Source organism: Scyliorhinus canicula, chromosome 3, assembly GCF_902713615.1.
Source record: "Scyliorhinus canicula chromosome 3, sScyCan1.1, whole genome shotgun sequence".
Classification (NCBI taxonomy): Eukaryota; Metazoa; Chordata; class Chondrichthyes; order Carcharhiniformes; family Scyliorhinidae; genus Scyliorhinus; species Scyliorhinus canicula.
Window position 1 is genome coordinate 252,472,908 of NC_052148.1, and position 25,478 is coordinate 252,498,385.

The 25,478-nt window shown below is 48.7% G+C and overlaps 1 protein-coding gene across 7 annotated transcripts in view; it reads left to right on the forward strand.

The window, feature by feature from the left end:
- Nucleotides 1-25,478, forward strand: part of LOC119963432 (trichohyalin-like) — a 190,395-nt gene that overhangs the window by 6,395 nt on the left and 158,522 nt on the right. For all 7 annotated transcript variants that reach the window (XR_005460101.1, XR_005460102.1, XM_038792548.1 and 4 more), the window contains exons 2-3: nucleotides 4,861-5,027; nucleotides 15,696-15,843. Coding sequence is in view for 5 of the 7 variants with exons in the window: in XM_038792548.1 (XP_038648476.1) it covers nucleotides 4,861-5,027; nucleotides 15,696-15,843 (315 nt within the window). In the remaining 2 variants the exon portion in view is untranslated. The remainder of the gene's footprint in view (nucleotides 1-4,860; nucleotides 5,028-15,695; nucleotides 15,844-25,478) is intronic.

Sequence of the window (25,478 nt, forward strand, 5' to 3'; positions counted from 1 at the left end):
CAAGAACAGAAAATACCGGACGATCTTTGACAAGAGCTTTGACAAAGAGTCATTCAGACTCTAAACGTTAGCTGCCTTCCCTCTCCACAGGTGCTGTCAGACCTGCTGAGATTGTCCAGTGTTTTCTGTGTTTGTTTCAGCTTCCAGCAGTAATTTGCTTTTATCAAAGTGAGTGGCAATGTTTGTAATAAAGAGACAAAACATTTGTCCCAAGGGTGTGTGGATGGCAGAATAATGAACAGCTCTGTCTGAAATCAAAGTTATGTAAAACAAGATTCAGACCGGCAAATAGCAACAAAAAACAAACAATATGTGAGACAGAGTTGATTGTCTGAAACGGTTGAACTCGACGTTGAATCCAGAAAGCTGTGAAGTGCCAAAGTGGAAGATAAGGTGCTGCTCCTGGAGGAGCACTGTAGCAAGCCAAGGCCAGAAATGTGAGTATGAGATTAAGGTGATGAATTAAAATGGCAAATAGCCAGATGCTCAGATCACTCTCGTGGACTGATCGGAGGTGTTCCACAATGCAGTCACCCAATCTGCATTTGGCATCCCCCGTGTGCACGAGACCACATTGTGAACAGCGAATACAGTAGACTAAATTAAAAGGAGTACATGTCATGGAAAGGTGCTATGGGAAAGGGAAAGGGCACTGGGGATGATAGTAGAGGGGATCACGATGTCGCAGAGTATAGGGCCCTTTTGGAAAGTAGACAGGGGAGGGGAGGAAAGTGAGGACAAGGGAACTCTATTGCAGTTCTGGGTGGGAGGGGACGGGGTGTGAGCAGAAGTGTGGGAAATGGATTGGACATGGTTGAGGGCCCTGGCAATCATAGTGGGGTGGGAGGGGTCAGAGGTAAAGTCCTGGTTTGAAGATAAAGGAAAATATATCAGAAACGCTGTTATAGAAGGGTGCCTCATTGGAGTAGAACATCGAATTTTAAGCTTGACATGATGTTGAGATCTTCTTCTGTCGCCTTCATCTCCCTGGGCCAGAAGCCCTTCCCACAAACAGTGGGCCCTATTTTCTCTCCACTTGGATTCCTCCCTCTGGTGCCTTGATTGGTTTGACAGGTTGGGCCTCTATCCAATGGAGTTTAGGAGTGAGGGATGATCTTATTGAAACCTACAGAGTGCATGTTCTCATATTTTTGCAGGCATGGTAACCATCAGCTCTAGTATCGGCTTCTCCTGTCATATTGTTGGAGATTGAGACAAAGAAATTCCAAGGGGTGGGTCCCAGCAAGCCCTGCCAACAACGTATGCTCTGGAAGATCATGGCGTCCTTTAGATACAAACATTTAAAAATAGAACCCGCTGTCCCGAAACACCACCCGTCTCCAATGTAACCACCCCACCAAGGAGCACACCCTTGGCACTGCCCGGCGATACTTGTCGTGACTCACATCGGCGTGGTATTGGTACCATTTGAAAGGAGTGCGGACAGAAATGTTGCTGATATTACCTGTTGTAACCAGGGTGGAACCTAATGTGAGTGCTTTGCTGGGACTGATTACAACAGGCAATCCTGTACTGGCTGTGGTAATTGGTTCCAGGCCTTGTCGCAGAAGGTAATTGAACTCTGGCTTTTCTAGAGAAGTGACGCCTTCTGATATGTACTGCTCCCCAGAGAAATGATCTATAAACTCTGTTGGGAAGGTAAGGATTCCTCTGAGCTGGTCTTCTTTCAACCTGGTCTCCCTCCAGCCGCAGTTCTGTACACTTCTCCTTACTGCTCAGGCTCCTCTTCCTCTCTTCAGAATGGATCCTCAGAACTTCCACAATGAAGAATTAAGTGTGAGGCTGGATGCCCCTAATGAGTTCAGAATAAGTATGGCAGCAATGACAAACATTACTTAATAAACAAAGCACCTAAGGTGGTAAAATTATATGAGCAAAATGTCTCCGAACACTTCCTACAGCTTTAGCCAGGAGCTGCTGAGGATCCCTTCACCTATAGCTGGAATGATTGCCTTGTGACTTGACCTGCCGATGTTTGATTAGTAAGAACATGAATTGGCAGTAGCCAGCAGGAAGAGATGAAATCAAGGGTCGGAACTCTGTCATCATTTTGTGAGGGCCACGAAGAATCCAGCACGAGTTGAAGGATAGAAATAAATAACATTTATTTACAATAACATATATATACTATAGTAGCAACAACTTCCCTTGCTGCTCACTCCTCTCTAGCTGGTTCCAAACAGGCCAGCTTTATTTATGCAGGAGATCTGCTAATGATTTCTCCGCCCCCCTCATTGGGGAAGCTCATACTCCCAAAAGATTGTGGGATTGCTATTAGACCCCAGCCAATGGTAAGCAGGCAGGTTATAACACATCATATATGTATGATCCTGTTGAATGTTTCCGGAGGGCCCATCTGCAATTCAGGATGGAGGGCAGCATGTTGGTAACCTGGCACTTACATCACTTAGCTCGTTTGGTTCCATTCCTATCCAATTTTTAAATTACAAATGGGACAATAGTGACAAGAAAATCACCCCCACTGACGTTTTCTTTTTTAAAAATACATTTCATTGTTCATATACTCCGCAGCCGCGCGCCAAAATCACAGTTTGGCGCAGGGGCGGAGAATCAACTTTCCCGACGAAATCGTGCCCGGCTTGGGCCCGGCTCCAGTCCGGCGGTTCTCCGGGCCCCGAATATCCACGCGTTCGCGAATTGCTCCGTGCGGCTGGGGGGCCATTGCCAGAAGCCCAACCAGCGATACTCCGCTCCCGACAGGCCAAGTTCCCGTCGGCGTGGGACTAACATGGTATGGCGGTCAGGATACTCGCGTGGTGGCAGCGGACTCAGCCCCATGCTGCTGTTGGGGGGACGGGGGGGGAAACCGGGTGGGGGTGGGGCTTATGGGCGGCCGGGGGAGAGATCAAACCAGACGGATCCTCGAGCGCGCGGCCGATCGGGGGTGGAGGCATACATCTTCTAGATGCCTCCGTGGTCTGAGTCCAACATAGCGCATGGCGCGGCCGCTGGAGGCCGCCGCCATGCGCATACGCAAACCTGAAGTCGGAAGTGTGGGGGCCCGTATCCGCAGCCAAAGCTGCGTGAAGCACTCCGGGCCCCTGCTAGCCCACTGCAGGTAAGTGAATCGGCTTGTATTTTCTTCAGGAATCACGGGAGTGTTTTTACACTGGCGTGGGGACATAGCCCTATTTTGGGAGAATCCAGCCCCATGTTTTTCTGGCAATGGGTGACAAGAGGCCAAAGACTTTGATGGGATTCTCCGTTCCTGAGACTAAGTGTTGATGCTGGGCAGGATTCGTGGACTTCCACGACAGCAAAACTGGTGCCGAACCTGGACCGATTCAGCGACCGTGGAGGGGCTAGCACCAGTGCCACGTGGAACACAATCAATTCCAATAAAAACCTGTGCAAGATTTGCGATTGACACTCGGGAGGCTGACAAGCTGCAGCCGCATATACACATCACAATCCCCACACGCACTCATCCCAGCCAACAAGATGACACCAGTTGCGCTGGAGCGCGTCCATCCCACTGATGGGTCAGCTGGGGCCGAGGGCATCTTTGCGGGTGCTCCAGGGGGACACCCTTATGACCTGTGGTGATAAGTGATAAGTTCACAGTGGCATGTGCAGCTGCATGGTTGCCTTGCAGGCCATAACAATGGTGTCACTGCCTGTCCACCCTGACCCACGGCCCACCTCCTGCTCACTCCCCCCCACTACTCCACCCGGCCCTGGCAGAAGCCCCCCCAGCCCGCGGCAAGACTGTCAGCAAACTATGGCGCTGTTGGACATTTTCCATACCCCCCTCTCTACCTCAGCAGCCACGGTGTCTGTTTCGTGATTTTTAAAAGCGCAAGTGAACCTCGTCATCGGGAATTCGTCCCGTGGAGGCGGAGCATCGCGGAGGCCCAGAGAATACCGCAGGCCCACTAATGATATGTCAATGGCGTTTACTGTACGTGTGTTCTGGAATGCATTGATGCTGCTGTCAAGGTACTGGAGAACTGCAATTTGGCGTGAAACTGGTGCCCCTCGCAATTTCGACATCAAAACCAATTCTCCGCCCAATCGCATTTCCCGATTCCGGCATCAGCTGATGGAGAATCCCGCCCATTCTTCCCCAAAACCAAAAGGAGCTATCGGTTGTTGCCTTTATCCCCAGAGAATCCATGTTTTATTTGTACAGGTAATAAAATAGATTATTATTAGTACAATGCCAATATTTGTAGTCCAAACTCTTGTACTTGGGAGTCTTAACTACCAAAACATTACACAAAAGATCAAAAAATTCTCAACTGGGCTTTAAAAATCATTGTAATTCTTTGTTTCAAAAACCTGGGTCAGAGAATCGTATTCATCTGTGTAAGACTGAAGTTTTAAAGGTTGTCCACTCAAGTGTTCCCCTGTAAGACTGAGACAATATTGAAAGCATTTGTGTGAATCTAATGTGAAGGTCTCCTGATGTGATGCCATTGTTGGAGTTCTCTGAAGCTGTAATATTAGAGAGCTCCATCAATATTAATGCCTAGTTTGTCCAATGGAACAAACAGCATGGCCCTTTTATCATGAATAAATAAATGACTCTCTGCGCATTGTGGAGATGCCATTTGAGCAGCCGGTCACCGCAGTTAACCCAGCAGAGGCTGTCTCAGAGTAAAAATATCTCTACTGTTTGAAGACTGAAGCGTTTTCAGCAGTACCATATTTCTTGGGTTCAGTTGATCCCAATGAAAGGCAGCATTGTTTTATCTTCAGATGGATTCCCTCAATGATAAAGTGAAGGAGATTAGTTATCATATTATCTCACCCAGAAATGATGGAACAGATGTACTGAATGTTAATGTAACCATTGGCACCTCCTGGCAATTGCAGGATCTAGAGGAGGCAAAGAAAGAAGGGACAAAGCACAATGAGTGGGAGACTAACAAGCGTGAAATCGAGGCCCTCGACCAGAGGTTGGAGGAACTCGCACAGTCGGAGAAGATCCTCAAACAAACTGTTGACAACTCCAGAAAGACGGAGGCTGCTTCACAAAAAAGGTAAGGGCATGCTGGGGGCTGTGGCATTAATTCTCTTTCTCGTGCATATCTGACAACTTCAAACTGGTTAAGGTTAACAGGCTGCCAGGAGGGAAAGGGAAGATAAAGGGAAAGCAACACGTGCCCCACCCTTAAAAAAATAATCTCGTGCTTCCGGCTGCTATTCTTTACCTTAGCAAACATGAGGATTGTTAATTGGCTGGTGAGGTCAACAAATGTAATATCAACTGAAACTACTACTTTTCTGCCTGTATTTATAAAGCATTGCAGGAGTGCGATCAGAATGACCGATTTCCTAAAATCTCTACACATTCATTGACAGTTTTAAACAAGAGGAAAACACATGAAATATGATGCATTAATGACCTTTAGAATAACATAATTAACAATAGCTAGATTTGCAGGGGTAAAGGGATAGGGCAATCGAGTGGACTCATTGCAAAGCTATTTTAGTGAGCCTGTCCGGGCACTATGAGCTGAATCGCTTCCTTTTTTATTCATTCATGGGATGTGGGCTTCGCTGGCTGGACCAGCATTTGTTGCTCACCCCTAATTACACTCGGAAAGGTGGTGGTGAGTCGACCTCTTGAACTGCTGCAGTCCACGTGGTGTAGGAACGCCCACATGCTGTTGGGAAGGGTGTTCCAGGATTTTGACCCAACAACAGTGAAGGAATGGAAAAAAAGTTTCAAGTCAGGATGGTATGTGTCTTGAGGAGGTTGGGGGGGGGGGGGGGGGGGGGGGTACTTGCATGTGACAGTGTTCCCATGCTTCTGCTGCCCCTGTCCTTCTAGGTGGTAGAGGTCACGTGTTTGGAAGGTGATGTCGAAAGGAACATTGGTTAGCACTGCTGCCTCATAGCGCCAGGGACCTGGGTTCGATTCCAGCTTTGGGTGACTGTGTGGAGTTTGCACATTCTCACAGTGTCTGTGTGGGGTTTTCTTTGGGTGCTCTGGTTTCCCCCCACAGACCAACTATGTGCAGGTTAGGTGGATTGGCCATGGTCAATGCGTGGGGTTACAGGCATAGGGTGGGAGAGTGGTCTAGGTGGTGTGCTCTTTCGGAGATTTGGTGCAGACTCAACTAGATGAATATCCGCCTTCTGCAGTCTATGGATTCTATGATGGTAGTGCATCTTGTAGATGGTACACAGCTGCTGCCACTGAGCATTGGAGATGGAGAGAGTGAATGTTTAAGATGATGAATGCTGTGCCAATGAAGGGGGCTGCTTTGTCCTGGATGGTGTTGAGCTTCTTGCGTGTTGTTAGCACTGCATTCATCCAGGCAAGTGGAGAATATTCCATCACACTCCTGACTTGTGCCTCGTGTGGTAGACAGTGTGTGAATCTAGATTCTGGTATATTATGATGCAAATGAAAGTGTGAATCAAATACGGGCTGCAACATTTTTAAGCAATAGTAGCTATTGAGTTTCTGAAGAGATAATAGATATGAAATGAGAGCAATAGGATATCATTAGAACTGTTTCTTGACAAGAAATTTATGGTCGCCCTACCGTTAGGGCGAGAAAGAAGCAAGAGTGGAAAAATTCAATAAAACTGGGGAGAAAGCTTGGCTAAAACATTGGTACAGTAACTGAATTACCCTCACAAACATGCATGCAAAAGACATGGAGGTGCACTGAATGGATCTGTTAGTACTGGACCGAGCAACCTGCTCATTATCATCAGCGCTGTTCCATGCTGTTCTTTGGATGCACACCTTGCATGAATATGAAGTGTCTCTGACATTATTTAAAGGTAACCTCTTAAAGAGATGGTGTATTCTGGCTTCAGACAGCAGGGAAAGATTGTAAGGTGAGGAATGGCTGTACGACCTGCACATTGGGCTTGCAGGTTCTCAGTCCGTTGCCACTCTGGAAGCTGTGGAGAGAAGGAGGAATATTGAGGAAGTGGAAAGCAAGTCAAAAAGCATCTGGAAGTAAATCAGCAGCCCAACATGACAAACCAGCAACCAACCTATACTGCATGATTGATTTAAGTGTTGGCAATGGGTCCTTCTTACTGGTTAGAGCTGCTTTGCTGAGCAAGTTTACCATGTGGCGTGTTAGGCACTGACACACTGAACAACAAGGAAAGGACCCTTATTTACATAAGTTCATTATTGCTTTCAATATTTCTGGAGCCCAGCCAATGCTTTTCCGGCGCAGTGGGTTCCGTGGCCACTGGATCGCGCCCCCTCCTGTCTTTATCCCCTAGAATGAATACTGTCGGCCTGCCCCTTTGTCTGTTTTATGCTTGTAAATGGGAACATAGTACAATCAAAGAATGATAAAATACAGAGGGAGGGCATTTGTCCATCGTAAGTGTGCTGGCCACACCGCACCACCTGTGTCCTTTTGTTACCGACCCCTTCTGCCAATCGAAACAGTTTGAACATCCTGATCAAATCTTCTCTTAACTTTCACTGGTGTAAGGAGAGGAACTCCAGCTTCTCTAGTCTCTCCACCTTTCTTACATCACTGCTAAACCGTTCTAGTAAATTGCTCTAGTAATGGTGCAGTCAATTTGTTCGTGTTCAGCTCCTGTTTGATATTCTCCAATTTCTCCCCCATTCCTGTAACGTTAATTTACTCTTGGATGAAGACTAAACGGTGACGCATTTGAAACTTGCAGAATTCGTACAGGGCGCGACAGGGTAGATGTAAATAGGGGTGGGTTCTCCGTCGGCCGATGCTGAAATTGGGAAGGGCGATTGGCGGAGAATTTGTCTTGATGCTGAAATGGTGGCGGGTGCCAGGATTACGCCAAATCGTAGTTCTCCAGTGCCTCGACAGCAGCATCAATGCGCTCTGCTCACACGTTCAGTAAACGCGTTTGCATATCATTATTCTCTGGGGCCTCCTCAATGCTCTGCCTCCGCTAGGGTAAATTCCCGACGGCGAGGTTTACTTGTGCTTTTAAAAATCGGGAAACAGGCGCCGTGGCTGATGAGGGACGGAGAAGAGGTAAGACACGCGGTGGCGTGGTCTGCCATTCTTGACACTGGCCCAGCTGGCTGGGGGGGGGGGGGGGGGGGGGGGGGGGTGATGGTGGTGTGGGGGGGGTGGGTGGAGGGGTGGTCACATGTGCCATGGGGAATCGCAACTCAGCAGGTCTCACATCATTGCCCGATGCAAACCTCCGCCCCAGCGACTGCCCTTTCTTCGTGCCCTCTGTTCTTCTGTGGCGGTGGCCCCCCTCCGGGCTTCTCCCGCTCTTGGCGGTTGTGAGCGGCCTTCCCCTGGGAGGGGGGGTTGCGGGTGGAATATAGAATATGCACAGTGAGGGGATGGGTAGCTGGTGGCTTCAGTGGCCAGCGCACCCGCCCATGGCGGGCGGTATGGGTGCCGACATGTGGTGCAGGGTGGGGGTTCTACCACCCTCTTGGGGAGGGGAGAGGGGGTAACAGGTGGGAGGACACGGGGTTGGTGTTAGCGGCACAGTGTTGCCTACTCACCCATGTCGCCATTTGGAAATCGTGCAGTTTCTCTCTGTACTGCAGGCCGGTCCTCGCAGTGTTTTCCACGCCGCTGACGACCTCTGGCCCGTGCGTCCATGCACACCGAACAGCAGCGGCTGGCAGCCTCCTTCCCACTTCGGGGTACATGGTTGCCTGCCTCTCCGCCATGGCATCCAGCAGCGTCTCCAGTTCCACGTCAGTAAACCTTGGTGCCGCTCGTCTTGCTGCCATCTTGTTGGCTGGGATGGTGTGCGTGAGGAGTGCAGTGTGTATGTGCAGCTGCAGCCTCCTGAGTATTAAACCCCAACCCGGTGAATGCAGCACCGTTTCTCATTGTAATCGGATTGTGTTCCACGTGGCGCTGGAGCTAGCCCCTGAACAATTGTTGAATTGGTCCAGATGCAGCGCCAGCTTTGCTGTCGTAGAATTACATTAATCATACCCCAGCGTCAACTCACTTCTCTGGTGAGTCTAGAAGCAGAGGAGACAGTCTCAGAATTTGGGGAGTGCCATTTAAGAGTGAGATGAGGAGGAATTTCTTCACCCAGAGAATGGTGAATCTTTGGAATTCTCTACTCCAACAAAGGGCTGTGGAGGCTCAGTCATTGAGCATCTTTAATACAGAGTTTGATAGATTTCTGGATACTAATGACTTCAAAGGAGATGGGGATAGTGGGAAAATGGCATAGAGATAGATGATCTGCCGTGGTCTGTTTGAATAGCAGAGCAGGCTTGATGGACTGAATGGCCTACTCTTGCTTCTCTTCCTATTCTCCCATCACAAGAGTGCGTTTCCTGAAATCATCTGAGTCTGCAGTTGATCCTGCACGTATTATTGAAATGGGTTTGGGCCAGAGACTTAAATCTTTCAGGCAGGATTTGCAATCGATTTACACCTAAATCAGAAACAGCACCATTCTGCATTTCAGAGAGGGACGAGCAGCCAACTAGCACTCGATGCACTGACCCATAATTTCCTTGGAGCGGCTCCCATTCAGCTGCACATAATCCACCAAGCCTCTGTTGAAGTTACAGGGAAGTTACAGTTGATTTCTGAGTATTATAGATCATTTGAGGATAGATTTAAGAAAAGGGGTAGGTGGTTTAGAGGGGATGTAAGGAAATTTTACCCAGAGGGTGGTGGAGGTTTGAATTTGCTATCAGAATGGGTGCTGGAGGTAGAGACCCTCATTACATTTAAAAAGCATTTAGATGTGCACTTGCGATCGCCGGACATACAATACTGTGGGCCCAAGTGCTGGAAAAAGGGATTAGAAAAGTTAGGCAGTTGTTTTTGATTAACGCAGACCACCTTCTCTCTCATAGGACCATTTACATGCTGGCTTAAAAAGTTCTCCTGGAGGTATTGTAAGAATTCCACTCCCGCTAAACCTTTTCCACTATTACCACCCCAGGTAATATTGGAGATGTTGAAACCCCCACTATCACTATCTTATTACTTATACACTTCTCTGAAATTTGCCTACATAACTGCTTTTCTATATGTCTCGGACTATTAGGGAGCCTTAGAACATGCCCAGCAATGTAATTGCTCCTTTTTAGTATCTACCCATAAGGCTTCATTTGATGAGCCGTCGGGTGGCAGAGGGTTAGCACTGCTGCCTCACCACACCAGAGATCCAGGTTCAATTCCAGCCTCGGGTAACTGTCTGTGTGGAGTTTGCACATTCTTCATGTGTCTGCGTAGGTTTCCTCCGGATGCTCCGGTTTCCTCACACATTCCAATGATGTGCAGGTTAGGTGGCTTGGCCGTGTTAAATTGCCCATTAGTTTCTAGAGATGTGTAGGTTAGGTTAACGGGTTATAGGAATACGGTGGGCAAATGAGCTTGGGTGGAGTGCTCTTTCAGAGGGTCAGTGCAGATTCGATGGGCCTAATGGCCTCCTTCTGCACTGTAGGAATTCTATGATTTTAATGTTGTCCCTCCTTACTGCTGCAATTGATTCGCTGATCAAAATTGCAACACCTCCTTCTCTCTTACCTTCTTCCCTATTCGATTGAAGATCCCGGGCGGGATTCTCAGCCCAGGCCGGGTCGGAGAATTGCTGGGCTGGGCGTGAATCGCACGCTGCCGCCCCGACGATTCTCCAGAGAGCTGACAACCGGCACCATTGGCGCTGGCACAGTCGGCGCGGCACTGGTTGGGGGCTGCTCTCTGCGCCCCCCCCCCCCCCCCCCCGGCGATTCTCCACACGGGATGGGACGAGCAGCCGTTTAAAATAAAATCCGAGTCCCACCGGCGCCGTCCATGTGTGGTCTTATCCGGCGGGACCTCCGCGTGCATCCATCTGGGGGCAGCCTGGTGGTGGGTGGGTGGGGGGGAGAAAGAGGAGGTCCAACCCTAGGGGGGTCTCTGCTGTGGCCTGGCCCGCAATCGGTGCCTACTGATCAGCGGGCTGGCCTCTTGGGTTGGGGGCCTTTTTTTTGTTCCACGCTGGCTCCTGTAGCCCTACGCCATGTTGCGTCGAGGCCAGCGCAGAGAAGTGAACCACCGCGCATGCGCGCAAACACGCCGGTCGCACTGCGCATGCACAGACCCGCGGCGCCCTTTTGATGCCGGTATCGGCAGCTGGAGCGGCGGGGGTCATTCCAGTGCTGTGCTGGTCCCCTGTAGGGGTCAGAATCGCTGCTCCTGGGGGTATGTTGATGCTGTCGTGAAACGAGACGGCGTTTACGACGGCATCAATACTTAGCCTCAGGATCAGAGAATCCCGCCCTGCATATCCTGGACTATTGAACCGCTAGTTCTTCCCCTCTCTCAACCATGTCTCAGTGACAGAAATGACATCATGCCCCATGTTTTAATTTGTGCCCTCAATTCATCTGCCTTGTTTGTCAGACTCCTTGCATTAAAATAAATACTATCCAATCTTGCCAAACTCCCCTGTGACTTAACTGGTCTAGAAATTCTATGCCTACCTGACGAGCTTGATGTCTCTTCAAAATATGGCTGTGAATCTCTCCATGCAGAACCTTCTCTCAGGATCACAGCCCCCTGCCAAGTTAGTTTAAACCCTCCCCAACATCTCCAGGTCAGAGGGAACACCCAACTACAGCTCACTTTCTGCACCACTTCCATCCAATCCTGCTTGGTAAAGAAGTTGTCTTTATCCTCTTGCCCTAAAGAGACCTCACCACATTGCTGCACCTCTGCTCCCTCAGTTGTCCCTCCGAATAAGAGTGGCAGACCCAAGAGAACAGCTTTCCCAGGTCTCCTCACCATTACTGTGGCTGCTGCAGCCAGAAATATCTGACACATGCTATGGTCCTTTAATTAGGAATCGTTCCTCTGACAAAATGGCTGCTTCAACCTTCCCATCCTCCCTAACTAGTTGAGGAGTCCAGAGACGGGCTCTTTAATTGGCTCTGGTAAGGAGCGAAGGGGAAGCTTGCCACTCCACCGATTGGGTTAACAACCTAAAAATAGTCCCAATGTCCAAAACAAATCAGAGGTGGAGACATTCAGCTCAATAACAATTGTATTCCCAGGGTTAAACAAATATAGTGAAGAACAACTTTAAAGCTAAATGTTAGAAATAGATAGGAATTTAAGTTAACCTTAGGGTAGTCGGGTATTTTGAGAACTCAAGGGCTGGTCACCCATGCCATTTTGCTTGTTGCCCCAAGGCCAGCTAAAGGTCACATGCTTAGCCATGGCCAACAGCTGACCCAATGGGTTTTCGTTGATGCTGGCTGAAGTGATAGAACCTTAAGAAAGAATGGATGCATACAGGCAGAGGATATGTGGGAGGTCACATCAAGTGGTCTGGGCAGCTGGAAAGCTGAAGGAACGGTTCTATAATGTCCCCTCTACACCCCATTTCCTGATTTTTTTTCTTACTCCTTTTCTCTATTGCTTTACTTTCCTTTCTGTTTTTGTCTTTTTTTAAATTGTAACACATTTCCCCTCTCACTTGTCCCCTTATTTTGCTGTCCTCTCTTTTTGTTGTCCTCTATGCTGAACTCTATGCTGTCTTCTCAGCTGTCTCTTACATTGTTCCTTCAGTTGTCCTCTCTGTCTGTTGTCCACTTTGTTGTCCTCTCTGTCTGTTGTCCTCTTTGGTCGTCCTCTCGGCTTGCTGTAGTCTCGGCCTGCTGTCCTCTCGGCCTGCTGTCCGAGCATAGAATGCCAGGCCTGCTAAATGGATGCATTTATTTACATCCTCCTGCTGGCGTGTGGTTGTGGACCTCGATCCCAGCACCGTGAGCGGTCGGAGCATTACGATCAGCGATCAGGTCGGCACCTGGCGTCGATCCTGGTTTTCCCCTGATGCCCGATTCCCCATCATATCGGGAAAAACGATCCCATCAGTTTTCATTTGAATGTGAGTGATTGTTTCAACAACTGATCAGATATTCTCCCACATTGTTTGTTCTGATTGGTCTCTGGCAGCGTGCTTCTTTATCTGATTATTTTCAGATTTGATAAGGTCAAACCACAATGGTTTGTAGCTGTGGCATAGAAATAGTGAAAGGGGTCAGTGACGAAAGGCTCACTCGAACGGCCTTGTCGCGCCCAACTCGGTGATGCGATGAGGCCGTTATGTTCTGTGTTGTGGCCATGGTAAAGATGCACACAGAACATCTAGTAAGATAGGTTAACAAAATGAACACGTGGAAGGATAACTGATGAACTATAATGCAAATGGTAACGAATAGGTAAATTCTCCTGGAACTACTGCCAATGCGACTGTCCTCTGGTATGACTTACTTCCAACGGCTGGATCTCTGGAGTCACATGGAGGATCTATCACCACCTGCTGGTGATACATAATGTATGTATACTATATACATTAACGGATAACTAGGTACGTACGCATAACCCCACAGCCGTTAAGTCTTGCGAACGGCCTCTTGCGAGATTTACGACACTCTGAACGGCTTGCAAGATCTCCTGAAACTTCACTGGGCAAGATCCAGATTTACATATTTACGTGAACCATTGGGCTCATTTAAATAGGCCGGCGCCCAATTCTCCTGAGGTCAGGGAACAAATGCCCGCGCTCGGAATCCTCACTATGGCGCCGTTTAGCACCGATCCATCAAATGCAGACCAGGCATAATGGGATCTGGAGGAGGGTCTCCCAGGCACCTGGGTGGTGGGGATCGGGACAGGGTGGGTCTCTGGCTCTCCTGCTGCGGGCCTGGCACCTTGGCAGTGCCACCTGGCAGCGCCACATGGGCACTTCTAGGGTGCCAGGGTAGCACTGCCAGCCTGGCATGGAGTACTGCCAGGGTGCCAAGCTGACAGTGTCAAGGTGCCCGGGTCCCAGGTTGCTTGAGTCAGGGATCGGGCCAGAGGATGCCCTGCCCTTAAGAGGTCGGATGAGGGGGGCTCGAGGACTCCTTAAGAGCTAAGATGGGGCATTGGGGACATCCGGAGGGTGAGGAGTCCAAGGAGACCGAGAGATTGAGGTGGCATTAAAAACGGGCACCCCGATCTCTTCCTGCAAGGAGTGAGGTACGTTTAGCTTTGGCATTCCTGACCGAGGCCAGAAAAAACGAGTCCCGTTTGACAGCGCGTCTGTTTGCGGTGCTATACGTGCCCAGAACGGGACTCTGATTTTTGGGTGTTAAATTGCACCCTACATTTCTTTTTAAATAACATTTTCTTCTTGTTACAATAATTTCCAAAATGGCAAGCGAGCATCTGCAGGGAATTGGAAATTTCATGAATACGGAACGAAATTAGAAATTATGGCCCATTACAGCTTCAACAACCATACGTTCAAATAATTTCACAGGAATACTTTGAACCTTTATCTCAGTGAGCTTTGGAAGTCGATGTATTGTAAGAACAGCAGAAAATCCTCATTAGTGTGAATGTCATCTCAGTGGTAACAAGGATACAGTCACTGCGTCACTCCCTTCCTGCTTGTTGAATGCAAAGTGCATTTATAATTTAGAATGTCATTAAGACAAAGTGCTAGATATTTTTCAGATTCACACTGGTGGAATTGACTAAAATAGACAATTATTGGAGCGTGAATTGAAACAATTCCAAGGATTGAATGAAACAAGTCACAGATGCTCCGCCTGAACAGGTTATGAGGTTATGTAGATGAGCTATTTGAATAGCAAAAATTATATTTAAAGGATGACAACTCCACACAAATTCCCAGGAAAAATGTTGAAATAAAAATGTCCTTCATCAAAGGAAAAAAGTTGTCTTCTGATAATTGAACTGTAATTGTCTATTTTAATTAGTTTTAGTGAATGCGTTTGACTTTATCGCTGTTTTACCCCCTGAGTTTGTTTCTGAAGAAAGCTCAGGCTTACAATGTTACCCCCTCGGCCTGCTGGAGAATAGGTGGATATGGTCAAAATGGAGCAGGTGGCAGTTTGAATCCAGTTCTGAGGAGACGCATTCCTCAGCACAAAAAAAACCGGATAAAAAAAAAACACGTGGTCCATCAAGGCTGCCTCACTTTCCCGATGGGTGGACCATCACAACAAGCCGATTCCCCCCCCCTCCCCCCTCGCTCCTGGCAATTAAAATAAGCTCAGGCAATCATATGAATCAGATGTTATCCATAGATATCTGTATGGCTCTGTCTCATGGTGAAGAACTAATCCAGTGCCCTTTTTTTTTAAAATTTAGAGTACCCAATTAATTTTTTCCAATTAAGGGGCAATTTAGCGTGTTCAATCCACCTACCTTGCACATCTTTGGGTTGTGGGGGCGAAACCCACGCAAACACAGGGAGAATGTGCAAACTCCACACGGACAGTGACCCAGAGCCGGGATCGAACCTGGGACCTCAGCGCCGTGAGACTGCAGTGCTAACCCACTGAGCCACCGTGCTGCCCTATCCAGTGCCCTTTTGAGGGCATGCAGAGAGTTAGTGCCCACTATGTTGGGCTGCAATACAGGTCTACAGATGGTACTTAATTGTCAATATTTACTCAAAAATAGTGCCAGGGTGGTTGCTGTTGAAATATCATATCGGTGGATGTGAGGAAAGTTCCTCTTCCGAGGCTCAGTTTCGGGTGCATTCGATGGGGCAGATTAATGAGAACCTTACCTGAAACAGTCTGAATTTTACTTGGCGTAGGACTGGTTGATGCTGACAGTAGTGACAGCCCGTAACTCAACTAATATAAAAATCCAGCAAAATAACGAAATAGAATTTCTCTCTTGTTTTTATGGCTCCATATGCTACTGATTACTTATATATTTCTTTAGAATTCAAGAATTGGAGCTCTCAGAACAAAGGCTGCTGGATAAAATCAATGAGTTGACATCGAAATCCCAGCAACCAATGACCAACGATTCAGAGCTCACAGGAAAGCTTCGAAATCTGCACATTTCTGAGAGGTGTCTCAGAATTACGGTAAAGTTCATTTTAAACCTGTTAGCCGTCCAGGCCAGAAACCCTAATCTTTTGTTAAGATCCCGGACTGGAACCCGTAATTTGCAACTGGTAAAACTGTGAGGAAATCCCACTGCACCACAGGAGTGGTAACACTGACCAGTGAACAGCTATTATGGCAAAACAAACTAATTTAAACACAAAATTAAACTCAGTAGCATCAAATGAATAGCTTACATTTAACAGTTACAACATTTTACTTGTTTTCTAACCCTTCCTCTATATAGCCATATACAAGGGTTTAGCTGGTTTAGCTCACTTGGCCGGAAGGCTGGTTCATGATGCAGAGTGAGGTCAGCGTGGGTTCAATTCCTGTACCGGCTGAGGCCCCGCCTTCTCAACCTTGCCCCTCACCTGAGATATGGTGATCCTCAGGTCAAACCACCACCAGTTCACTCTACCCCTCGAAAGGGGAAAGCAGCCTCTGGTCATCTGGGACTATGGTGATTTAAGTCTATGTAGACACACATATAATTCCAATTAAATAAACCCATTAGCACCAGAGAATAAAGTTAACTTGCTTATCTTGAGACAGTTATTGGGAGAGAGATATTTCTTTAGAACCATGGCGTGGATTCTCTGACCTCGTGCCAGGTTGGAGAATCCCCGGGGAGGCACGGGAATCGCGCCACGCCGCCCCGCGCTGGCTTGCCGATTCTCCGGTGCCAATTTTTGAGCGCCTGCGGGGTCGGCGCCGCACCATTCAGGAGCCATTGAAAGTCCCCCCCCCCCCCCCCCCCGCGGTGATTCTCTGTGCCTTGATGGGCCGAGTGCCCAGTTCGGCTGCGTCCTGCCGGCGTGGGTTACGTATGGTCCCACACAGCAGGACCACGGAGTTCTATCTGCGGGGTCCGTCCTGGTGAGGGGGGCGAGGGATCCGACCCCATGGGGGGAGGGGCCTCCAGGGTGGCCTGATCCGCGTTCGGGGTCTACCGATCGGCGGGCAGGCTGGTTCCGTAGGTTCATCTGCGCTGGACTCCTGTAGGGCCCACCATATTGCCCGGGGGCCGGCGTGGAGATGGGAATGAACACGCATGCGTGAACTCGCGCCAGCTGTGTCGTGCATGTGTGAACTCGCACCAGCGAACTGGCACGCATGCGTAAAGCCGCACAGTCGTGGTGCGCCGGCTTTCGGGCGCCGGAGCTGCGGAGACCACTCCAGCGCCGTACTAGCCCCGTAGGAAGGGGTGGATAGCTGCCAGGCGAGGCCCGTTGGAGTTGCTCACGCCACTTTTCACCCTGACGTCAGAACCTGGCCGCAGGATTCGAGAATCCCGGCCCATGTCTGTCAAGCTTGGTGTTCCAGAAGCAACTGACCAACCTGGCCCCTCCCATTAACTGTGCTGCCTGCAATCCAAAAGTACACCACATTCTTGTGGCAAAAACAGAAATGACCGACAATCTCAGCGTGTCGGGCAGCGTCTGTGGAGAGAGAACGGAGCTAATGTTTCAAGTCAGGTCGACGCTTTGTCAAAGCAGACACCACATTTTTGTGTCTCATTACCAAGGGTTACATTGGGGGCGATTCTCCGAGTGGCGAATTGGCGCCATTTCCACCGGCGTGTTTGGCGCGGCGCCGGCCGCTGGAATCGATGGGTCCGTCGATTCTCTGGCCCGGATGGGCCAAGCGGCCGCGCTGGTCCTGCCGCCGCCGTTCACCCCTGGTTGCTGACGGGAGGAACTCTGCGCGAACGGTCAGGGGCGGCCTGTTTGGGGGGGGGGGGTGCTCCTTCACCAGCGGGGGGCCTCCGATGGGGTCTGACCCGCGATTGGGACCCACCAATCGGTGGGCCAGCCTCCCCCCCGCCCCGCCCCCCCGGTCCACTTTCTGGTGGCGGCGGCCCTGAACACCCACCCCATGTTGGGTCGGGGTCGGCAGATTGGCGCGGCTCAACTGCGCATGTGTGGGTTGGCACGGCGTCCATTTGGTGCTGTGTAAGGAGGCTGGAGTGCCGTGAACCAATCCCCCCTATGTGGGCCAGAATCAATCATGCCCGGGCCCGGTTCGCGTCGTCCTGAAACGCGACGGCGTTCACGACAGCCCGAACACTTGGGCCCAATATGGGAGAATCACCCCCATTGTCCTACAAAAATCAACGATTCTCTCCCTTTGTAATCACAGCAAAAATACTAAATACAATGAAATGAAATGAAAATCGCTTATTGTCACGAGCAGGCTTCAAATGAAGTTACTGTGAAAAGCCCCTAGTCGCCACATTCCGGCGCCTGTTCGGGGAGGCTGTTACAGGAATTGAACCGTGCTGCTGGCTTGCCTTGGTCTGCTTTCAAAGCCAGCGATTAGCCCTGTGAGCTAAACAGCCCCTGTTTAGCCCAAGCCTTAAAATAGAAATATTTCTCACATTCGTCACACACCAAACGTCAGGAACTCATTCGGTTCTTTTTGAATATTTGCTGAGAATCGATACTCACTGTACAAGCCAACAACTTGCTCCATTGGTTTCTGACTCGGATAGTTGCAGAAGAAATTGTAACTCAGGAGCACCTTGTCCTCACCTGATGTTAATGCCTGCACACACTCTAGTAGGAACCTGATCCAGGTACAGGACTAATTCAACCCTCCACTGCCCCTAGCTTGAGGGCAACTGAATTAATTACTGTTGTGTTCTTTGTATCATTCTTCAGGATGGTGAAAGTTGTAGTGTTGAGAAGGAACAGCAAGCAGTGGTTAACAAAGAAAGCTAATTTATTGTATTATACTTAATTAGATTTGAACATTTGCTAAGGAATTAGATAAGTAAAGATGGCAGGAGGTTTTATCCATCCAGTCAAAATGGAAAAAATGGACTCTTTATAGGCATGGGCTCATTTGAACTTGTAACCTCCGCTTTTACTGACCTTAAGCAGAAGCTGAGTCTTCACAAGAAATTTGGCTAACACTGTAAATATAAACACAGAACGAATGGCATTGAAAAAACTCAGTTGTTTCAGATATGACAAACCAACTGCTTATGATATATTTGAGACAACAAAGACGAGACCAGGGCCCAAAATTTTACCACGACTCAGAACATTTCTGTTGTGCCAGAAATCGTGGAACTGCCCCCCCCCCCCCTGTAATTCTCCGCTGAAATGGGATTTTTGAAGAACAGGAGTGTGTGCAAATTAGACCAGGTAAGAGGCGGGAGGAGGTCTGGAAATGTGCAGCTGTCTAGGCACTGCCCAGTTGTCAAATCTGTCAGATCTATCCAGAAAGTATTAAACCTGTCAAAGAACTGTCCAAGGATACTAGCCTCCCCGGACAGGCGCCGGAATGTGGCGACTAGGGGCTTTTCACAGTAACTTCATTGAAGCCTACTCGTGACAATAAGCGATTTTCATTTCATTTTCATTACTAGGTGACTTGCCATGAAGGCGGTAAGGGCAATGACTGGGTGGGGGCATGCATTGGAATGAGTTGGCACTAAGTTGGCATAGGGGTTTAGGGGCAATGGGTGTGTGTAGAGAGGCATTAAGTTTGCATAAGGTTATGGGGATTTGGAAATGGATAAGAGGCATTAAACTGACATGAGGCATGGGGCAATGGTGAGGGTAAAGGGGCAGGAAGGTAGAATGGGGGTCTGGGAGCCATGGAGAGAGGGTGGGCCATGGTTTGGCATGGGTGTGACTCAGCAAGGGTGGTGTGGACAAAGGGCGAGTGCTGGAATGATGTTTCTTGTTTTATAAAATATTTTATCAATTCAAAAACAGGGCTGGGGCACAGAGGTGGGCTTTGCACCCAGCCCTGTTTCTGCACCTGCAGCCTGAGCATTCATTCAGGGGTTATTCATCCCAACTCCTGTTCTAGCCTCCAAACTGATCCCATGTGTGGGTGGCCATTTTTAAAGGTCAGTTTCACCAAGCCAGGAAGTCTCCCAACTCAGTGAATCGGACCCAAGGATGAAAATCTGAACTGTGGTAAGAGCAGGTCTAAACATTGTGGCCTTGTTGGGACAGCCAGTTGACCCTTTTGGATTTGGTTCCAGGACACCTTTGCTGGAGATAAGGTGCTCTTTGGAGGAGTTGAGGTGCCCTTTGGAATTGTTAAATGTCGGCATAAATGTGCGCAAACAATGCTTAAACTTATTTCTGTCAAGCTAATTGAAACAGTCAAAAGACCTGTCAAAATCAACTTAAGAAATTGTCAGAGGCACCTATCAAGAGGACCTGTCAAAAGTACCAGTTAAAGGGAACTGTCAAGATGCTAATGTATTTAAACGTTCTGCCCTTTAAATCTTTGAAAAATGTCTGGGGTGTTAAAGGATGGCTGTTCCTATTTCACACTGTTGTCATAAGTCTGAGGTTTTCCATTCGTGGATTAGTGCTGCAAGACTGATTTTATAACATCCATTATCACAGTAGGGTTCCTCCCATTTCACAGTTTGATTAACATCTGCAAGTGGGTCGGGACACTTTGATGTGGGAGTTGTTACAAGGGATTGTGTACTTGAATTAAATGTTTGTTGTTACGAGGCTTTATCTAGTTGAGGAATCTAAATGTAATAAATGGGTTTTTTATGAATGAGTGTACTTCTTTCAAAATAGTGAAGCCTGCAGTAAACGCCTAAGAAATATATTTTATGGAACTTTATTGTATCCCTGCCCACAATGAAATAGAGGCAAGTTCGCATGGTAGGTGTAAGGTGGAAGCGTAATGGGTGAGGGGGTATGAGTGGCCCTATGGGTTGCTCGAGGGCATGAGGAAGAATAGGATGTGTGTATGGGGGAGCAGAGTTTGGCATTGGAACATGGGGGCCATGGGGGTGGGTGGAGGGGGAACAGGTTGGCATATTGGGCTGGAGGGGCTGAAGGATTGTGTGGGGATATATCTTTACATAGAGAGAATAAGAGGCCATAGGAGACACGAGGTATCATGGGCTGTCATTGATGGGACTTGAGGAGTGTGCGGGGGTGAGGGATGAGATCTGGCGTGATGTTTCATGTTATGTTCTTTATTTTGGACACATTGCCCAGACACAGCAGCCATTCATTTGGGATCTGCTGCCCCGACTTCTAATCAAGCCACCACCCCCGCCAAACCCCACCAAAAACCCAATTCCAGACAGCCATTTGTGAAGGTGGGAATTCTCCCATCTCTGCGCATCCCATCAGAGAGCGGGAACCTGGGCCAATGGGCACGATTTACGTAAATGGGGACAGTGTCACATAGCGCGCACGTGATTAGCCAGGTATATGCTGGTGCTCGGAACACTGAGATACACCCCACTATCTAATGCCCATCAAGGGCCTCAGCGGGGAGCACATGGCCGAGTCCACATTTAGCCTCGTTTTCTGATTGTGGAGATTCGCGAGCCAGAATTGCTCAGTATCTCCTCCGTGCAGCGATAGATCTCACGAGCCCCCGACGTGGAGCCTGAAACCATCCCCCCAGGCCCCTAATTACTATAGGGGGGGTCGCCTGGCCCACCCCCGCACCCCTCCCCTACACCCGCGCAGAGCACAGTCTCAGCCCGATCACCGCCTCGCAAAATAAAATATCAGCTTGGCACCTTGGCAGTGGCAGCCAAATCACCTATAAAGGTTTCCTCAGAGACCCCCTGCACCCCTCCAGGCTACTGCCAGGCCCGATCCCCAGCATGGGAAAAATGCCAGCCTGGCCCCTTGACACTGGCACATGGGCACCTCAGCAGTGCCAGGCTGACACCCAGGTAGCGCTGCTAAGGTGCCAGTTGGCACCAGCAATACCAGGCTGATGCCCTACCCCGAGGGCAAGGACCGGGAGAGCCTACCATCCAATGGGAAACCCCCATGAATGCTGTTCCACATGGTTTCCATTTGTTGGAACCAGTACTGAATGGCGTTTTCCCGAGGTCTCCGAGATGGAGGGGATAGATACCAACACGATTACCTCAGGGAACTGCATTTTAGAATGAGACTAGCGGGGGCGGCACGATGGTTAGCCCTGCTGCCTCACGGCGCTGATGACCCGGGTTTGATCCGGGCTCTGGGTCACTGTCTGGGTGGAGTTTCCACATTCACCCCGTGTTTGCGTGGATCTCACCCCCACAACCCAAAGATTTGCAGGATGGATAGATTGGCCAAGCTAAATAGCCCCTTAATTGAAAAAAAAATTGGGTGCTCTAAAAAATTTTTAAATAGAGTGAGACTAGCTCTAATATGCAGATTTGGTGTCAATGGGCCAGATCAACATCGCGATATCTTGCAAGACCGCGTTAGATCTCGCGATGCATAATGGGCCCTGTAGATCCCGGGCGCGGCATCCAACAGTCATGTTGCGCCGCGACTCACTGACTTTCAGGCGCAATGCGGCCGGTAGATCCCGCTCTATGTTTCTTTTTCTCAAATGAGAGGCTCCTAGCTTGGAAATTAAACAGTAAAAAAACTTCTTCACCAATCATATCTTGATATGTAGAACATGATGTACTGTTAGTTTTAGATTAATAAAGAAACTGCAATAACACTGCTCCAAATGTTGTCACTGTTTTGATTTTATTTACATAATGCAGAAAAAAGGTACATGTTTACAGCAACATTGTATCTATGTGTAGAAGGCATTTGCAATAGTGACCACTCCCATTTGCAATTGTACTGCCAAATACTACAGCCTAGTCCATTGGCTGTAATCCTGGCATCATCATAACTAGATTTAGAAGCTCCGTGCGTCTGTTGATGCATGAGGCAGATAGATACGGGAATTGACCCATGCTGCAGGCCTTGTTCTGCATTACAAACCAGCTGTTTAGCCAACTGAGCTAAACCAGCCCTGTGCAATAGGCATGTTGGAAGGATTTGCAGGTTGATAATCAACCTGTTTGGCCACGTCACGGACACACCTTCCTTGGCATCAAGTCCTGGACTGGGACTCGAACCGGGAGCTTCTGGCTCAAGAGGCAGGGATGCTACTCACTGCTCCACAAGTCCTCCCTCAAAATTGAGACAGCATATATCTTAATTTGCTGCAAGTTAGTAACAAAAGAATCCAGCAGTTATACAGTTTTCTCGTATTACTGAGTGATACAGCTTCTGCTATCACCTCTGCCTTTGTGCACGTGTTATCATACAGTTCTTTGAGACAATTAAACTAATAAGGGGCTGGCGATCAGGCTCTCTCTGTGCTATCTAATTTATTTTCTGGCGTAGGTTTTTACCGTGACTTTATTGTCTGCTTTCCTTGGTTTTGACCCTAAAACATGAAAGGACACTGACAGAAAGGTGCATTGAATTCATTCAGGGATGAATAAATAAAACTGCTGTTAATTAGTTCATTTCTGATGCTAACAACAATCCTACTACAAAGTGCTATTTTAGTGGTGTTTTCATTTGAACTCAGATAGCAAATACAAAGAGTAGAGTGTTATAAAAGGCATAAATGAGGCACCTCATGTTCTACATATAAAGAAGTTCTGTTTTTACTAATTTGCTTTTTGAAATACCAAAGATCTGGGGCAGTATCGGCACCTGCCACTAACCCGAACACGATGACCCGACCCTCGGACTCGAGGCCCACGCTGCATGCCAGTGGGAGCGTGTAAATGGGTCTTAATGACCCATTTGCATCTGTTTAATGGGCCCGGCATTCAATGCCCTGAACCTCCGTGATTCTCTGGTCCCTGAGGCCGGGAGTCACATGGACGAGGATCACTTGTGGCCTCTTCCAGCGTGACCCTGGCATGGTGGACCTTGCGTTAGGCCAAGGAAGTAATCCACACAAGGACTTATCCGCTCGGCTCACCATGAAGTCCACCATACAAGTCCATACCAGGACCATGGTGGTAGAGACCATTGATCCCAACTGAGGCCAGCCTGCGTTGCCGTCCCCACCCCCGCCCTCCCGCCTCCCCACACAATGTACTGCATGCCCATTCCCTTCTACCAGGCTTAATTCCCAGACTGGCCAAGGTTATTCATGAAAGCTCCGCCTTTTCCCAAAGGTAGAGGAGTCTAGAACTAGAGGGCATAGATTTACGGTGAGAGGGGAGAGATACAAAAGAGACCAGAGGGGAAAAATATTTTTCACACAGCTGGTGGTGAGCTCTGGAACGGGCTGCCAGAGGCAATGGTAGAGGTGGGGACAATTTGTTCCTTTAAAAAACAGTTAGACAATTACATGGGCAGGGTGGGTATAGAGGGATATGGGCCAAATGCGGGCAAGTAGGACTAGCTTAGTGATAGAAACTGGGCGACATGGACAAGCTGGGCTGAATGGTCTGTTTCCATACTGTAAACATCTATGACTCTATAATTCTCCCTATCTCAAATCAAATCACCAGCAGTCAGTTCGCCTCCACACAGGGGAAAGCAACCTATGGTCATCTGGTTCTATGGCAACTTTACTTTACTTTTAAATTGACTCAGATATGCCAAGAGAACTAGAGAACAAATGCATCTGTTAATTAGAGTATTGGTAAAAGTGAGCACCACGCAATATTTGTGGTGACCAAGGGCTAGATCTCTGTTTGGAAGAGGAGTAGAATCACTTCTGGTCTGCGCTGGTGCTAGGAGTGGCTCCCAGGAGCGATTCCCTCTCCTTTGCCATGCTAATTCATGCATGGCGGGGGGCTTGCAAGTTGCCGTCAGAATCCTGGGGAGACCTGACACACCCCCATCAGTACTTCCTGCTGTGAAAAGGGAGGTCAAAGCACTTAGCTGCTTTTGATGCTATGAGGGGTTGTCAGTCATACCGACTGACATTGAGTCGAGCATCAAAACAGGGTAACGGAGATGTTTTGAAGCTTGAAAAGATCAATGAACAATCCACCAGGCAGCTGTCTCTGGAGTAATAAAACTGTCAATCACTGGCTATTGCAATGTTTTGCTGTGTGAAATTGAATGGAAGATCTGCATTTCAAAGGCTATCAAGGGTTTATTAAGCCCTTTGAAGTACTGGGCTTTCGTGGAAGCCTCTGATATTTGAAATAGCTACTGCTTTGAACATTTCTGTCTGAGGCATCAGATGATAGGAAAGGGTAAATGAAAATGCTGTGATTTTTCAACATACTGCTTGGAATGCTCCTTACCTTTCAAGCAGGGGTATTTGATGGGGAAACTGATGGGGGGGGGGGGGGGGGTTGTCTAATGGTTAGCAGAGTTTACGTTGTGGAGGGGGCCCTCCGATTGTTTGGGAGGCACCTATGTTACATACTTATCACTATGAGCCACTGCGGGATCCACCACATCAGGGCTACATTTGAAAATGCTTGCACTGATTCACACCTGCGTGAATCACAGCAGGGAGGGCGGGAACATCATGGGTGCATGTAGAATTCCGACCCATTATTCAGATGCAAATGGGTTCAAATGACCCATTTGTATCCTCCCGTTGGCGCAGGGGATGTAGCTCGCTGCCGCTGCTGACAGTGGATTGGAGCATGGGAATGAGCCCATGCTCGATCCTCTGCCGGATCGGGAACCCCACCACCAGCAGAGGGCGGCTGAGAATCCATCCTACAGTCCATCTTCACAGTAACGGCACCCTCCCTCAGGTCATGTGACACTAAGAGAGAGAGATTAAGAACAGATTGAGCAGCACATCGTGAGGCGCTGATAAGTTGCAATGACCCATCATCAGCAGAACTGTATTCCACCACAATCTGAAACCACATTTATCTTATCCATCC